We start from the raw sequence: 15838 nt of genomic DNA on the forward strand, positions 1-15838 counted from the left end.
CAAATACTGAGTAACAAAAATGTTTGCATTGTGTTCCCTTTCTAACCAAATGCTATATATTTTGATTGTAATCATAATGCAAAACCTGATACTTATCTAAAAAAAATGTTATTAGTTGTCTTTTAGAATATCTAAATGTCTATCTAAATAAAAAAACGAATAAGATACAGAAATCATGTCTAAAACAACAACAGGAATCAAAAAGCCTTCCTATGTATTTATATTTACATAGGATAGGACATAGATTTTCTTAAATCTAAATTATTTAAAATTCAGGACCTAGTTAAAGTTAATATAGCAAAATTTTTATTTAAAGCATTTCACAACCTTTTACCTGCTAACATACAAAAGTTATTTACACAGAGTGAGCAGTCGTATAGTTTGAGGAGTTATGGGAACTTTGTAATACCAGTGGTCAGAACAACTAGGAGAAGTTTTTGTGTGACTGTATGTGGGGTTAAACTTTGGAATAGTTTGGGGCTTGAACTTAAACAAAGTCAAAATTTTCATCAATTTAAAGTACATTATAAACAGAAGGTCTTATCGCAATACATGTCGGAAATGGTTTAATTTTGTGAGTTGTATTCATGTATTTTTGTTAATATTACCCTGTAGGTATTCTGATTACCATTGTTGGTATTTTCATAGATGTATCCATGTGTTTATAATCTGTTTTATTTTACCTTGTAGGTAATTGATTACCATTGTTGGTATTATTATAATTGTTACCTGAGATCATGATCATATATGGTGTGTATGTAGGATATGTTTTGTTTTGGTATGGTTTTGCTTTTGATGAGGGAGAAGGGGTTTCCCTTCTCTCCTTTTCCATGTTTTCATATATGTACTTATATCCAAAATTGTTATTGAGTGTTATGATAATGTGTAAGTAAGCAACTATTATTGTTTTGTTTTGTTTTTCCTGTTATTGGTAACCGGGGTGGGTTCAAATAAGTTTGACTTCTATCCACTCCGTTTCGAGCATTAGATTTAGGTTTTGTTAAAGTTGATGTAAATATGATGAATTTAAAGGCCTGTACAGACTAACCAAAATGCTTCGTATTGCCTTGTCATGTGTAACTACATATTGCTCGAAATAAACAAATAAATAAATAAATAAATAAATAAGCTATAGGCAGCCTACAGGCTGTACAGGACATTGCACACATGTAACTATTTTTTAAAGCCACAAGGTGGCGCTCTTCTACTTGAACATTTTTTTTATAAACCTGGCACTCTATTTTGATGTGAATTGTTGCATTTATTGAAATTTTTTTTAAATAAATATAAAATAAATAAATATATATATATATATATATATATATTCTAATGGAAAAATAGCTCTTAAAAATTATATAATTAATGCAAAGTATCATAAAAAACTCTGAAAATTCTATATAATAATCAGAAAATATTATAGAACAAAAATATATTTGAACGGTTATCCTGGGAAAAAGTAAAGTTAAATTTTAAGGCTTCATCTGTTTTTGACCGGGAGGAAGCTATAAGTGTAACCCATTTATGAAGAAGCCCAGAGGGTTTTAAGGAAAAAAACTTATGGTGCTTTATGTAACCGGGCAGAGGAGCTCACATCTTCAAGATCGAAGAAATGAGAACTGTTCTCGGCTCTGTTCTTTCTTTTAATATATTGCATGTTCAGATATTCAGCAAAATATTCTGGGGCCCATGTAACTTTGGTTTCAAAAATTCAAAACGTTCAGCTTCTTTAAAAGTCAAAGGCAAGACATTTTACCTTCCATTAAGACGATAATAATGTCCCTCATGATGGTGAATGTGGTTCCCAGGACAAACAGAGAGAACAGGAAGGTGCAGATGGGATCTGCAATTTTATATTCAGGCTGTAAAAAGAAAATAATTCAGTTCATTAGCATCATATTCAAAATCAAATCAGGAATTTTGTCTTGGCAATAAACTGAAATAAGTTGAAGTTGAAGCACTAAAATGATAAAATTATATATATATACATTTTTCAAATTTTTTATATGTTACTACTTCTGAGTTTGCAGAATGGAACATTCGCATAACTAATAAAACTTTTTTTTTTACTTTTTTAAAAAACTGGATGTTTTGAACATTCAGAGAACACTCATATTATTATAAACTGTAAAATTGTATGTATAGATTATTGTAAACTGGGTCATCAGTTAGGACTTGGTTAGGTCGAATGTAAAGTAAAACTGCTTACCTTAAAGAAGATGAGCAGGGCACTGACCAGCACACTGACACTCTGCAGAAGGTCTCCAATCACATGGACAAACGCTGCCCTTACGCTGGCATTTGCTTGCTGTCTTTTCCCCATCCCTTGCTCCTCAACGTCACAATGATTAGCGTTAGACTGGCCATGTCCGTTTTCCTTCCCGTGACTGTGACCGTGACCGGCACTCAGACCGCCGTGACTGTGGCCGTGACCGGCGCTCAGACCGCCGTGACTGTGGCCGTGACCCGACTGATGCAGAGTGAGAGCCATTCTACACACACAACAACAGAGAGAGCGTCCCTTTAAAGGTGCATTGAGAATTTTTTAGCGACATCTAGTGGTGAAGTTGCGAATTGCACCCAACAGAAGTTGCGGTAGCCGACAGCAAGTCTCGAGACCGGCGCGCACCGCCAACAGTGTGTGTGTGTGTGCGTATATGTGCGTGTGTGTGTGTGTGTGTGTGTATAACCATAGCGACAAAATGACAAAATTTCAGATCCTGCACTTAAGCTTATAATTTTGTTTTTAAAAATATAATTATGTATTTAAAAGTTCCAGAATGGATTCATTTGGAGAGTTCAAAATCGGCAGAGATAGACAGGAAATGCAAAACAAAATCTTACAAGTTATTGCTTAGCTTCAACAACACTGGTCTGGGAGAAAAAATTGATCCATCGATACATCGCAATTCTCTCTCCAACGATTCTGGATCGATTCTGAAGGGTGCAAACTACGGGGGAGCTTGGGGGAGCTCGGCTCCCCATAATATGGCATGGGCTCCTCTGAAAGCGTGATTCGTGAAATTTTGGGGGGTCTCAAAGAATATTGACAATGTTTTATTTTGACGTGCAATTTCAGTTTTGTGTAATGTGATCATCGTGGAGTATTATGTGTAGGCTAAAACATCCAAAATATTTTTAATTCATGCATGACGGCGATTTAAACCTAATTCACTTCCATAAAGACTTCAGAAACACTGACGCAGGGGCTGACGCTCGGCTCCATGATTGGGTGTTATCAGTCATGACGTTTCCTTCCCTGATTCGTCAATCACTGTTTACACCGGCACGCGCATGCCCAGTGTTGGTGAATGGTCACGTGATCCGCGTTTTCAGTCGTTTTAATGTGGACGGAGATCATTTCTAATATGCAGATAAAACGCTGGTGTGGACGGAGATCGTATTCATTTTAATTCTCCGTTTGTAAACGAAAACGCAGTAGTGTGGACGGGGCCTTGGTCTCGACTTGGTCTGTCTAGGTCTTGTCTTGGTGTGTCTAGGTATTGGTCTTGGTCTGTCTAGGCCTTGGTCTGTCTAGGTCTTGGTCTTGGTCTGTCTAGGTCTTGGTCTTGGTCTATCTTGGTCTGTCTAGGTCTTGGTCTTGGTGTGTCTAGGTCTTGGTCTTGGTCTGTCTAGGTCTGGGTCTGTCTTGATCTTGGTCTTGGTGACTAGGTCTTGGTCTGTCTAGTTCTTGGTCGGTCTTGGTCTGTCTAGGTCTAGGTCTCGGTCTTGGTCTTGGTCTGTCTAGGTCTTGGTCGGTTTTGGTCTGTCTAAGTCTTGGTCTTGGTCTGTCTAGGTCTTGGTCTTGGTCGGTCTTAGTCTGTCTAGGTCTAGGTCTCGGTCTTGGTCTTGGTCTGTCTAAGTCTTGGTCTTGGTCTGTCTAGGTCTTGGTCTTGGTCGTTCTTGGTCTGTCTAGGTCTAGGTCTCGGTCTTGGTCTGTCTAGGTCTTGGTCTTGGTCGGTCTTGGTCTGTCTAAGTCTTGGTCTTGGTCTGTCTAGGTCTTGGTCTTGGTCGGTCTTGGTCTGTCTTAAGTCTTGGTCTTGGTCTGTCTAGGTCTTGGTCTTGGTCTGTCTTAGTCTGTCTAGGTCTAGGTCTCGGTCTTGGTCTGTCTAGGTCTTGGTCTTGGTCGGTCTTGGTCTGTCTAAGTCTTGGTCTTGGTCTGTCTAGGTCTTGGTCTTGGTCTGGCTAGGTCTTGGGAGTATTATGTGTAAAACATCAAAAATATTTTTAATTCATGCATGACGGCGATTTAAACCTAATTTACTTCAATAAAGATAACTATACATGCTGTTCTTGTCATGAGCATCAATGTATGATGGTGCTGCAGTGCAAATTCCAATCATGTTTAATACATGTTAACTCAAAGATTCGTAGAAAAAATATAAACGCTGGAGGCCATTGATCTGCGCAAAGTCCTTGAAATCCATTCTGTGTTAAGGTAAGGCATGTTATTCCCAATTATGTGTTGTGGCTGGGGTTGTTATAGGTCTGCTTGACTCTGTATGTCTGAGGCCTAACTGAATGGAGGAATTGTGGTATTCTTCTGTAGCCGACGAGTAATTTAACCCTTGTGTTAATAAGGTTCTGAATTTAATTTGTGTTTGTGTTATTATAAGTTATTATTTAGTTTACTGTGGTGTCACTTTAACTTTATACGTGCCCAGCAACAGTTAGACCAATCAGCAATCCCCTTTCGTTTTCTCCACTAATCAGACAGTCTCTATTTGCGCAACCGCTGACTGTTATCATTGCGCATGTAACGTTCATCGGAGACACTCGCTCCATCTCCGATCCTGTATATCTTGAGGGAAATATCATATTCTTCAGTTCTGCTTCATGCGTCCATGAGAATGTGAGTTTATGTAAATATTGTTATCTGTTTCATTACTTAGATTAATGTAGTATGTGTACTATTCCTTGCACTTTACTTTGCCTACTGATGTATGTGTTCCTGAAGCTATAATACCAAACCAAATCTAGACTATATGATAGTTTCACTTGTTGATTGTGATTTAGAGCGGTTTAGGGCGATTTCACCGTATTTGGATGTGTGCATCGTAGGTTTTAACTTTGATCACGTGACACCAGCATGCACGCTCTGAATGTTTTCGGATGTGGCGCGATTTAACCCCTCATTGGCCAAATGCTATAGCGCAATTGTTGTTGGTGGTTTACAGCTATTCAGGCAGTTTAATAATTTATGTCTGTGCATTCAAGACAGTATTATTTGTGCCATTTGTATATTTTGCACTTTGAGACATAATGTTTATTATATTCATTGTATTGAGTTTTACAATTGTGAATGAATAATTATTATTCATGAGTCCATTTGTTTCTATTTGTTTTAGAAACCATGAACATGAACATGAACAAAATTCTATCTCATTAAAGAGTGGCATGACAGTGTAAAATTCGTCCTCATTATTTGTTCTAACCGGACAACCTGGGGAGATTGAGGATTTTGTATCAACACTAAGTACAGTCCTTCTCAGAGGTCACAAGTTTGGGTCTTCTTCCTGACACCTCTTTTATACCTTGTTCAAGTGAACTCAATGACAGCCTATATTATAGACTATTTGTGGATGGCTGTTTGCCTTATCAAATTGTGTCAATACGGTGAATCCTGTATATAGTGGATTTGCATAGACTTGCATACTGTATACTTGTAGCTGTTATGTATCTTTGGAAGTCTAGGTCTTGGTCTGTCTAGGTCTTGGTCTGTCTAGGTCTTGGTTTGTCTAGGTCTTGGTCTTGGTCGGTCTTGGTCTGTCTAGGTCTAGGTCTCGGTCTTGGTCTGTCTAGGTCTTGGTCGGTCTTGGTCTGTCTAAGTCTTGGTCTTGGTCTGTCTTGGTCTTGGTCGGTCTTAGTCTGTCTAGGTCTAGGTCTCGGTCTTGGTCTTGGTCTGTCTAGGTCTTTGTCTTGGTTGGTCTTGGTCTGTCTAAGTCTTGGGCTTGGTCTGTCTAAGTCTTGGTCTTGGTCTGGCTTAGATCTTTGTCTTGGTCTGTCTAGTCAATTCAAGTCAAGTCAAGTCAAATATAATTATATAGCGCTTTTCACAATACAGATTGTATCAAAGCTGCTTCACAATATCAATCAAGACAACATCACAGTGTTTGTTTATTCATGAAAAAAGACAATCAAGATTGGTAAAGCTGATCAATGGTATGATGGGTCATTTAATTTGAATATCCCCAACTGAGCAAGCCAAAGGCAACAGTGGCAAGGAACCAAAAAACTCCAACAAGTGACCCGATGCTGTTCCTAAAACTCCATCAGATGACCCAATGGAGAAAAAAAAAACCTTGGGAGAACCCAGGCTCAGTCAGGGGCCAGTTCTCCTCTGGCGTTTATGAACTAGAGGACAAATTTACAGTAACTGTAAGATAAAAAATGTATATGAATGCCAGGTTAAATAAATGCGTCTTTACTCTAGTTTTAAACTGGGAGAGCGAGTCTGAGCAACAAACAATATCAGGAAGGCTATTCCAGAGCTTCGGAGCTAAATGTGAAAATGCTCTCCCTCCTTTGGTGGATCTGGATATCCTAGGAATGACCAGAAGCCTCGAATTTAGTGAGCTTAAAGAGGTTGTTTTGTTTATTTTGGTTGTTTTCTATTAGTTTGCTGAGGTGCTCAGCCCTGGCCATTTTAAGAGCCTTTTTATAACGTGACATACTGTCTTTCCACGTGATTCTAAAGACCTCTAAATTAGTTTTTTTTTTCATTTACGCTCTAAATTTCGTGTTTCTCTCTTTAAAACATGCGTAGTATTATTGTACCATGGTGCTATACTTTTTTCTCTGACCTTTTTTAATCTAATGGGTGCAACAATATCCAATGTTCTTCAGAGAATGGAGGTCATAGTGCTAGTTAGTTCGTCTAGTTCATCTGTTTGTTTGGGTTCAGGCAGCAGAAATGATTTGAGAAATGATCTGGTGGATGGAAGAATTGTTCTACCTGGTCGATAACGTGGCACAGGATGACATATTACAGTAGTACGTATTATGCAGGTAACCATGTAATGGTCAGTGACATCGTCACTTTGTGGAATATCTATATCGGTTGGTTCGGTTCCATATAATATAATTAAATCGAGTGTATGATTAAGACGATGAGTTGGTCCGGTGACGTTTTGCTTGACCCCAAAGGAGTTTAATAAATCTGTGAACGCAACCCCTAACGCATCATTTGAATTATCTACGTGTATGTTAAAATCTCCAACAATTTCAACGTTGACCAATAGATCTGATAGAAAGTCTGCAAACTCTTTTAAGAAGTCGGCGTAAGGCCCTGGAGGTCTATATACAGTAGCCAATGCTAGAGATAATAGGGATTTTTTCCTTACATCTAGCAGCGTAACATTTAGCTCAAGTACTTCAAGGTCTAGGTCTACTTCTAGGTCTTGGTCTTGGTTGGTCTAGGTCTAAATCTTGGTCTGTCTAGGTCTAGGTCTTGGTCTTGGTCTTGGTCTGTCTAGTGTAACGGAGGCCAGCTAGTAGTTGCTGTGCGAGTAAACCTCACTCCCCGATCTCAATAGGCGCTCTAGCGACAGACGCTAGAGGCTGCAGTCTTTAGCCTCCTTGCTAGAGCGCCCGACTCTCACGCCGGAGACCCGGGTTTGAGGCCCGCTCGGAGTGGGGCGAGTAGGACCCGGGTGTGAGGGGTTACACTAGGTCTAGGTCTGTCTAGGTCTAGGTATTGGTCTGTCTAGGTCTTGGTCTGTCTGGGTCTAGGTCTTGGCCTGTCTAGGTCTTGGTCTTGGTCTGTCTAGGTCTAGGTCTGTCTAGGTCTAGGTATTGGTCTGTCTAGGTCTTGGTCTGTCTGGGTCTAGGTCTTGGCCTGTCTAGGTCTTGGTCTTGGTCTGTCTAGGTCTTGGTCTGTCTAGGTCTAGGTCTTGGTCTGTCTAGGTCTTGGTCTGTCTAGGTCTAAATCTTGGTCTGTCTAGGTCTTGGTCTGTCTAGGTCTTGGTCTTGGTCTGTCTAGGTCTAGGTATTGGTCTGTCTAGGTCTAGGTCTTGGTCTGTCTAGGTCTAGGTCTTGGTCTAGGTCTTGGTCTGTCTAGGTCTTGGTCTTGGTCTGTCTAGGTCTAGGTCTTGGTCTGTCTAGGTTTTGGTCTAGGTCTTGGTCTGTCTAGGTCTGTCTAGGTTTTTGTCTAGGTCTTGGTCTGTCTAGGTCTAGGTCTTGGTCTCGACTTGGTCTGTCTTGATCTTCGTAGTGTCTTGGTCTCGGTTTAGGCGGTCTTAACTACAAATCTAAAAAGTAGTGATGTCGTCGTCTGAGACAGCAGAGAGTAACCAGTTAAGCAATGAGGTTTCTTTACATAGATAAATTAAGAGTTATTAATTATTCAGTAAAACAATATTATTGTGAATATTATTGGTACTTGTTCATCATTGTGTCAGTGTTTTATTCGCTGACTTTAACAGCTTCTTTTCATGAAGAACAACATAGTGACGAAACATGTTTGTCCGTTTAGGGCCACAGTAGAAATATGTAAATGTAAGCGGACCTGCTGTGTGTGTAGATAATGTCTCATTCTAAACTACAGTGTAATAAAAACAGAAAGGTTCATTATGTAACATCTTTATACAGAAAACAATGCATTTCTGTCAACAGATCCTCCTGAATATTACACAGTGCACCTTTAAGACATTTTCACAGCAAATTACAGTTTTGCTAAGGCACTATATTAGTTATTAGATTAAAGCTATAAATGAAGAGCTCTTTTCCAAAACGCGTTAAACGACATTTTTAAAAAAAATGAGTTTGTCGTGTCATTCTGCTGCGGACAGAACCCTTTCACTGCTCTATCAACGTTTCATGCCGAATCGCTATATTTCCTTGTTTAAAATGTACTGCAAGATACAGTTTCTTCCCAAGCCGCGATAAGCACCAGCCCTGTTTTTAGCCTAAACACGATAAATCCTCAAATTCAATGAGCGCTCTACACAATCCAGCACGGCGGCACTCTGAACAGAGGTTTATTATGTTCATTCATTCCTCAAAATGAGTCCTAGTTTTCTAGTCGACTAGTAGTAGATCATTTAAGCCATTTGTATTATCAGTAATCACATATATTGATTTAATTAAATGGGAGAGAAACCATATGAGCGTTTTTAATTGCATATTCCGCATCTCAACGTATGCATAAAGCTTGCCACAAAGAACCGGCAAAAGTAATGATTATGCATGAAACATTTGAATTGTTTATTAATAAACTAGTGTTTTCTGTCAGTGTCAGCAACAAAGATAAAGTTGATGATGCTTACTCGCCATCTTCGCAGTGAACGCGCATAGAGAAACGCATACTTCGAATTAGCCTACATACGCAGAGAGTTGCCAATTTATTTTAGTTTTTAATTGTTTTGTTTAAAAGTAGATATTTAAAGCTTTCTGTAGCTTAGTTCTCAGGCCTGTGTGAGGCAAGCATCGCGGTGTTTCGGTTCATATTATGAGACGCGCTCCGGTTCACCTGCGCGCCTCTGTGTCCTGATTATATTGTCTGATATTTACTTCTAATGTATTAATCCAGTCAATTTGTCGATGAAACATTTATTAAAATGAAGATACAATTTATATGAAACGAAATTTACAAGCTTTCTACAAAACAAAACTTAATAAGTGGTCAAAATCATGTCTGACGCACTCCAAATATTTTCCGATATTGGGCAGCTTTTGAATTTTGATCCTATCTTACTCATCTCATGCGGTTCCCTTTTTATAGCCTACTCAACATAGATGAAATAATAAAAATAAGTAATGTAATATTATTAAAAACAAATGTGAAATGTTTATTTATTTATTTTTTTTTTAACTTATATTTAAGCGTCATGCTGCTCCGCTTTGCTCACATGTTATGTAGCCTGTGTGTGTGTGTGTGCATGTGCTGGAGGGGTGCCCATCCCTTTTTTGAATATCATTATCATATATTGATCATTTTTAATAATTCGTTTTTTTCATGCATATGTTGAAATTGGTATTAATAATTTGTTTTTTTCATGCATGTGTTGAAATTGGTACTATTTGTTTGAGGTTTATTTCGATTTATAGCGTTTTGGGAAAAAATAAAATTAACTTTTAAATTATCATTAACAATATTGTTGTTTGATTTAATAATTATTGTTCAAAATGTTCAGACTGAACCAATAAAACATTTAAACAGGATAATTTGAATATTCACAAAATGTGTGGGTCTAGGTAAAAAATGTAGTTTTCCTGAAAACTATTGAAATGGATTTATAGCGTTTTGGAAAAGAGCTCTTCAAATAGTGTGTGTGGATGCACAATGAGGGGTTTGTCTCACATGATGTTGGCCAGTACAGCACAGCCGGATGTGATGAGCATCACAGTGCCCTCGATAGTGAAGTCGTCATCGATGAGCCTTTCCACCGCCAGATACACCAGAACGCCCGTCACCAGCCAAATACTGACGACCGACAGCAGAGCGCCCAGGATCTCTGAAAACACACAACAGCACAGCGATAACATTACACATGTTCTTCCAGTTTACTTCACTATATACTCAGATCACATCTAGTATATATATATATATATATATATATATATATATATACACACACACACACACACAGACACAACCTGAACCAATCAAAAGTTTGAGGTTCGGGGGATTAAAAAAAAACTTTCTTCTGCTCAAAAAGGCTGCATTTATTTGATCAAAAATACAGCAAAAATTATATTTTATTATATTTTATTATATTTAACATTTACTGTATGTGAATATATATAGTAAAGAGTAATTTATTCCTGTGAATTTTCAGTATCATTACTCCAGTTTTTAGTGTCACATGACCCTTTATAAATCACTCTAATATGATGATTTGATTCTCAAGAAACATTTATGATTATTATCAGTGTTGAAAAGAGTTGCGCTGCTTTAGATTTTTGTGGAAACCAGGATCATTTTTTTTAGGATTCTTTGATTAATAGAAAGTTCAAACGAACAGTATTTATGTCAATAGAAATATTTTATAACAATATAAATGTCATGTCTAGGTTTGGTTTTGTTTCATTTTAATGTTTTTTTAAGGTTCCTTAAGGTTCCTGTCATGTGATTCCCTTTTCCTTGCCATGTGCTCCCCTTATGAATGTGTCATGTTGTCATTGGTTGATTTAGTCATGTGGTTTCTCAGTTCTGTTCTTTCATTGGTTCATTGCTTAATCATGTTCACAGGTGTGTCTTGTCAAGTCATTAGTCTCTGTGTTAAATGACCTCATGTTTCCAGTCTCTTGTCTTGTATTGTTTGTGTAACCACTGTTTATGTTGAGGCCATGTCAAGGTTATTTTGTACACATTTATGTTAAATAAACACTGCACTTGGGTAGTGGTGGGCAGATCGAGGATTCGTGAAACACAAACCAATGAAGCAAATTTTTGTTTTTGCCACTCGTGCTTCGAAACTATCCAACAACGTCTCCAGAGACCCCTTTTTTGACGGTTTGTTTGTGACGGCAGTTTGACGTTGCTGTGTTTAGTTATTCAGCAGTATATGCAGTCTATATTTAAGTTACTTTGTCTATTTTTGTTCCACCAAATGAAAATAGTTCCAAACGATGCAAAGAGTCCAGATAATTAATAAATGCACACCAAAACACCCATAAATTCACTATATGTGCAACAGCAAAGAGCCTGTATATTATACAAGTCAAGTTATACTGAACAAGACCAAGATGCCAAAAAACCCTAAACCAATCACCTTGACCTGTACCATTTATTAACCCCTTAAGTGTAACGCCCCTTTCACAATTTTATGTGAAAATGCACATTTCAAACTTAAATGGTTGTAATTCAAGAATGCTTTGGTATATAGACGTAAGATTGGTTTGTAGAAGTGAAATAAATTAAGAAAGTGAAACAGAAAAACGTTATAGAAGTTTGAGTTTATGAAAATGTAAAATATATACAAAAATATTTTTCATATTTTATATTATCAAAACCTGGGTGACTCTAAAACTGCACACAAAAAAAAATCAAAAAATCTGAAGAAGTTGTGTTTCAAATTTTAGTCTGATATCTTAAAAAATGAGCTTTCGGTAAGATTTTGTTTGGGCGCAGTACCAAACTTTTTCACTAGATGACAGCCAGACTCCATTACTGCCCATATAAGGGCGCCTCCATTTCCATATCTGTTTTGAGTTTTGAATTTATAAAGTAGAGATCCTATTCAGAAGTAATATGAGAAGTTTGGCAGATTTTGATATGAATTCAACCTCTAAGAAACATAAAAAGAACTATAGTATGCACATTATAGCTTCCTGCCACATCACAAATGGTGAATCTATCATTTTTTTCTTTATATTTCCAAAAAAAAAAAAATCAGACTTTTTTTCTAAAATAATTGAAAGGAGGCTATCTTTTGAACTCTTGGCATGAAAACAGGATTCTACGCTTCTTTCATGATTTTTCATGTCCATCACTATAAATCAAGGTCTAAACATGCCTTGGGATTATGAAAATATTATTGTTGCAAATTGATAAATTACGACTCCTCTGTAATTTATTATATGGAAACTAGAGATTGCACGATTTCAAATGATTATTTTAGGTTTAGTACAGATAATACTGTTTTAAAAATGTAGTGAATTTGGGCCCACTGGTGGGCCTGTGACATTTAAGAGAACAATAAGACAATCACAATAAAATTAATTCGATAATTCATTCACAAAAAGGGTGTGTTTAATGCCGACTAAAATCTATTGACAGCCCTAATATGTAGTGTATTTCGCCGTATCCATGCCAGATGCAGGAGTTTTGGGGCATGAAAAGATACTGTTCTTCAATTGCAGTAATTCACCTGCTCGATGCCAGCCGTAATTGAGCGTGCGCGTCGCCGGTCTGGAGGACAACCACAGCGAACCCAAACTGATGATGAAGCTGGTGAGATCCACGAGCAGGTGCGCAGCGTCCGTCATCACCGCCAAACTTCCAGCGAAATACCCCCCTGGACACAGACCAGACATATGCACTTATTACATCATATCCGCATAAAGGTGACACTCGAGAAAGTAGAATATTTCAGTAATTCAACTTAAAAGGTGAAACTAATATATTATATAAACTCATTACATGCAAAGTGAGATATTTCAAGCCTTCATTTGTTATAATTTTGATGATTATGGATTACAGCTTATGAAAACATTTTCACAATATTCTAATTTTGATATTGGGGTTTTCATAAGCTGCCATAATCATCAAAATTATAACAAATACAGGTTTGAAATATCTCACTTTGCATGTAATGAGTCTATATAATAGTTTCACCTTATAAGTTGATTTACTGAAATTAACTTTTGCACCACATTCGAATTTTTCGAGTTTCACCTGAATTATGCCATTGATTCTCATATTCACCAGAGATGCTTTGGTGTGCAAAAACATGTAAAAAATCAGGGTAACATTTTAAAATTAGGTTAGTTAACATATACAATACTTCAGCATCTTTGTTAATGTTACTTTCAGCATTTACTAATACTTTATTAAAATATTGTTGACATTAGTTAATGCACTGTGAACTAACATGAATAATCCACAGCTGTATTTTTAGTAGCTAACATAATCAAAGATTAATAAATACTGTAACAAGTGTATTGCTCATGTTTAGTTTATGTTAGTTAATACATTAACAAATGTGAAGTAATGAACCTTCACGAAGGGTCACACACACACCTATTATCTCGCCCACCATAAACACCAGACACACCGCTGAAACGATGTACAGACGTTTCTTAGCAAGCTTTTTCTCTCGCTCTCGGTCCTCCAGGGCACGGCTGTTGTCGTGACAGTGTTTGCCATTTTTCATGTCACCTGAGGAAATACTGGGAGGAATACAACAGGCATTATTAACATAAGTCAAGGAGTCATCAGTTTGATTGACAAACAGTGAGTTTATGTCTGATGTTGACCATGCATGACAATTCAGTTCACCAACAATATGGTGACTAGCCAGACCGATATATCGGCAGGCCGATATTATCGGCCGATATTAGGCATTTTCCAAACTATCGGTATCGGCAGTTATAATGGCCGATAAATGAATATTTAAAAAATAAAAAAAGGAGGAAACACGCTTGAACCATGTCATGATTGTTGGAGTTGTATAGTTTGTCCACCAGAGGGCACTCTACACAGTCCCTGTTGGGAACACTCATTGAGTTGGTCAGGAGACATACATTGCTTGAATATTAATTGAAAGAACATCCACATCAGTTCTCCTAAATCAAATAAGCATGACAAAATTTGTGACTATGTCCAGTTTTGCTGCTGTTAAATAAGCAGCTAGTAATAGTTACGTTATATTGTTGCAGTGTAGTCCTTTTAACTTTTGACAATGTGACTGAAGTATTTCTTTAATAGCGCGTGACAGTTATAGCAATGAGACGTATCATCTCTCCTTGGCCTGTTATATTGAAAACGTATGTTTTACAATTTGTTGCGCGTTTCTGAAATAATAATAAAAAAAAAAATTTGCCGATATATCGGAATATCGGATTTTAAAAACAATAAATATTTGTATCGGTATCAGACTTCAAAATCCTTTATCAGTCGGGCTCTAATGGTGACCAACAGTCCTGTTTTCCCACGACATGTCCTGTTTTTACGTCCTGTCCTGGCCGTCCTGTTTTTTTGTAAAGTGGTGAAAATGTCCTGGTTTTCAAAAAACTGCAGGGAAAGATCAGCTCTACATAGATGTAATAATATATGGTGCAAACAAGGAGGATGAGATAGAAAAACAGGGTAAAGAGGAAGAATATATATATTTTATATATGAAGAGTTCAGATGCAAAAGCCTCTAAATGCCATTTGAAATTTTCTTCTAGAATGATCATTTTTATCAAGCTTGTATATTTAAGTTCAGTAATTTCACTTAAATGGCAATGATAATTACCTATTAATTGTTATTTAAGTGAAATTACTGAACTTAAATATACAAGTTTGATAAAAATCATCTTTAAAGAAGAAAATTTCAAATGGCATTTAGAGGCTTTTGCATCTGAACTCTTCATATATATATATATATATATATATATATATATATATACTGTATATATAGGCCTATTGTTAGTTTGTTTTTGTAAGTTTGTGAGCTATTTTTTTTAAATTTGGAGGTATTTCTTTTAGTTATTTATTATTTATATATATTTTTTTCTAATACAGAAGACTATCATTATTTCTATCATTATTTCTTTCATTGTTTTTGAAGCCTGTCATAAAACATGTTGAGTAACCTCTGAGAAACCTATCTGAATTTGTGTCTTGTAATATAACAATTTTCTATCCAGACAGAGGCATAGCCTACTTTAAATGTATTGAAATTAATAAGGCATCTTTGAGTAAACTTCGAGTATCATTTGAGTATCTGTTTGCCGGGCCGAGTGTCCTGGTTTTTGGTAATCAAAATATGGTCATCTTACCAACAATGCTGTGCCAAAAAAAAAAAAAAAAAAACACCCAACAATGCTATTCCTGTCATACTGGACATTGTAAACATTGTGTTTTACAGTAAAGTACTATGAAATTAAATTACTAGGCATATAAATTAAACATGCCTTGGTAGGTGGAGCTCAGGCAAGCACATAGGCTATTGATTATTCACACACAGACTGAACAACATAGCATTGCTTGGTCACTGATTGAGCTAAATGTGTGAGAGCTTAACGGAAAGACGGATAAAGCCAATGAAATATCACGAATCCAGCCGAATGTGTCCTCGGGCGTTTGTTAATTTCTCACAGAATTAGGGCGCAGTGCAAAGTTTGCACACCACTGAGACACAACCTTGTGCAACAGCAAAACACTCCCAAAAAGAGGAAAAAGTGAACAAAC

General features: G+C 37.0%; 1 protein-coding gene across 1 annotated transcript in view; it reads right to left on the minus strand.

The window, feature by feature from the left end:
* slc30a8 (solute carrier family 30 member 8) overlaps positions 1 to 15838 on the minus strand; it is a 34745-nt gene that overhangs the window by 17672 nt on the left and 1235 nt on the right. The window contains exons 2-6 of the mRNA XM_089122959.1: positions 13682 to 13830; positions 12810 to 12956; positions 10298 to 10451; positions 2207 to 2489; positions 1754 to 1859 (exon numbers count right to left, since the gene is read on the minus strand). Coding sequence (XP_088979085.1) covers positions 1754 to 1859; positions 2207 to 2489; positions 10298 to 10451; positions 12810 to 12956; positions 13682 to 13830 — 839 coding nt within the window. The remainder of the gene's footprint in view (positions 1 to 1753; positions 1860 to 2206; positions 2490 to 10297; positions 10452 to 12809; positions 12957 to 13681; positions 13831 to 15838) is intronic.

This window comes from Pimephales promelas, chromosome 18, assembly GCF_988280905.1.
Source record: "Pimephales promelas chromosome 18, fPimPro1.hap1.1, whole genome shotgun sequence".
Taxonomy (NCBI): Eukaryota; Metazoa; Chordata; class Actinopteri; order Cypriniformes; family Leuciscidae; genus Pimephales; species Pimephales promelas.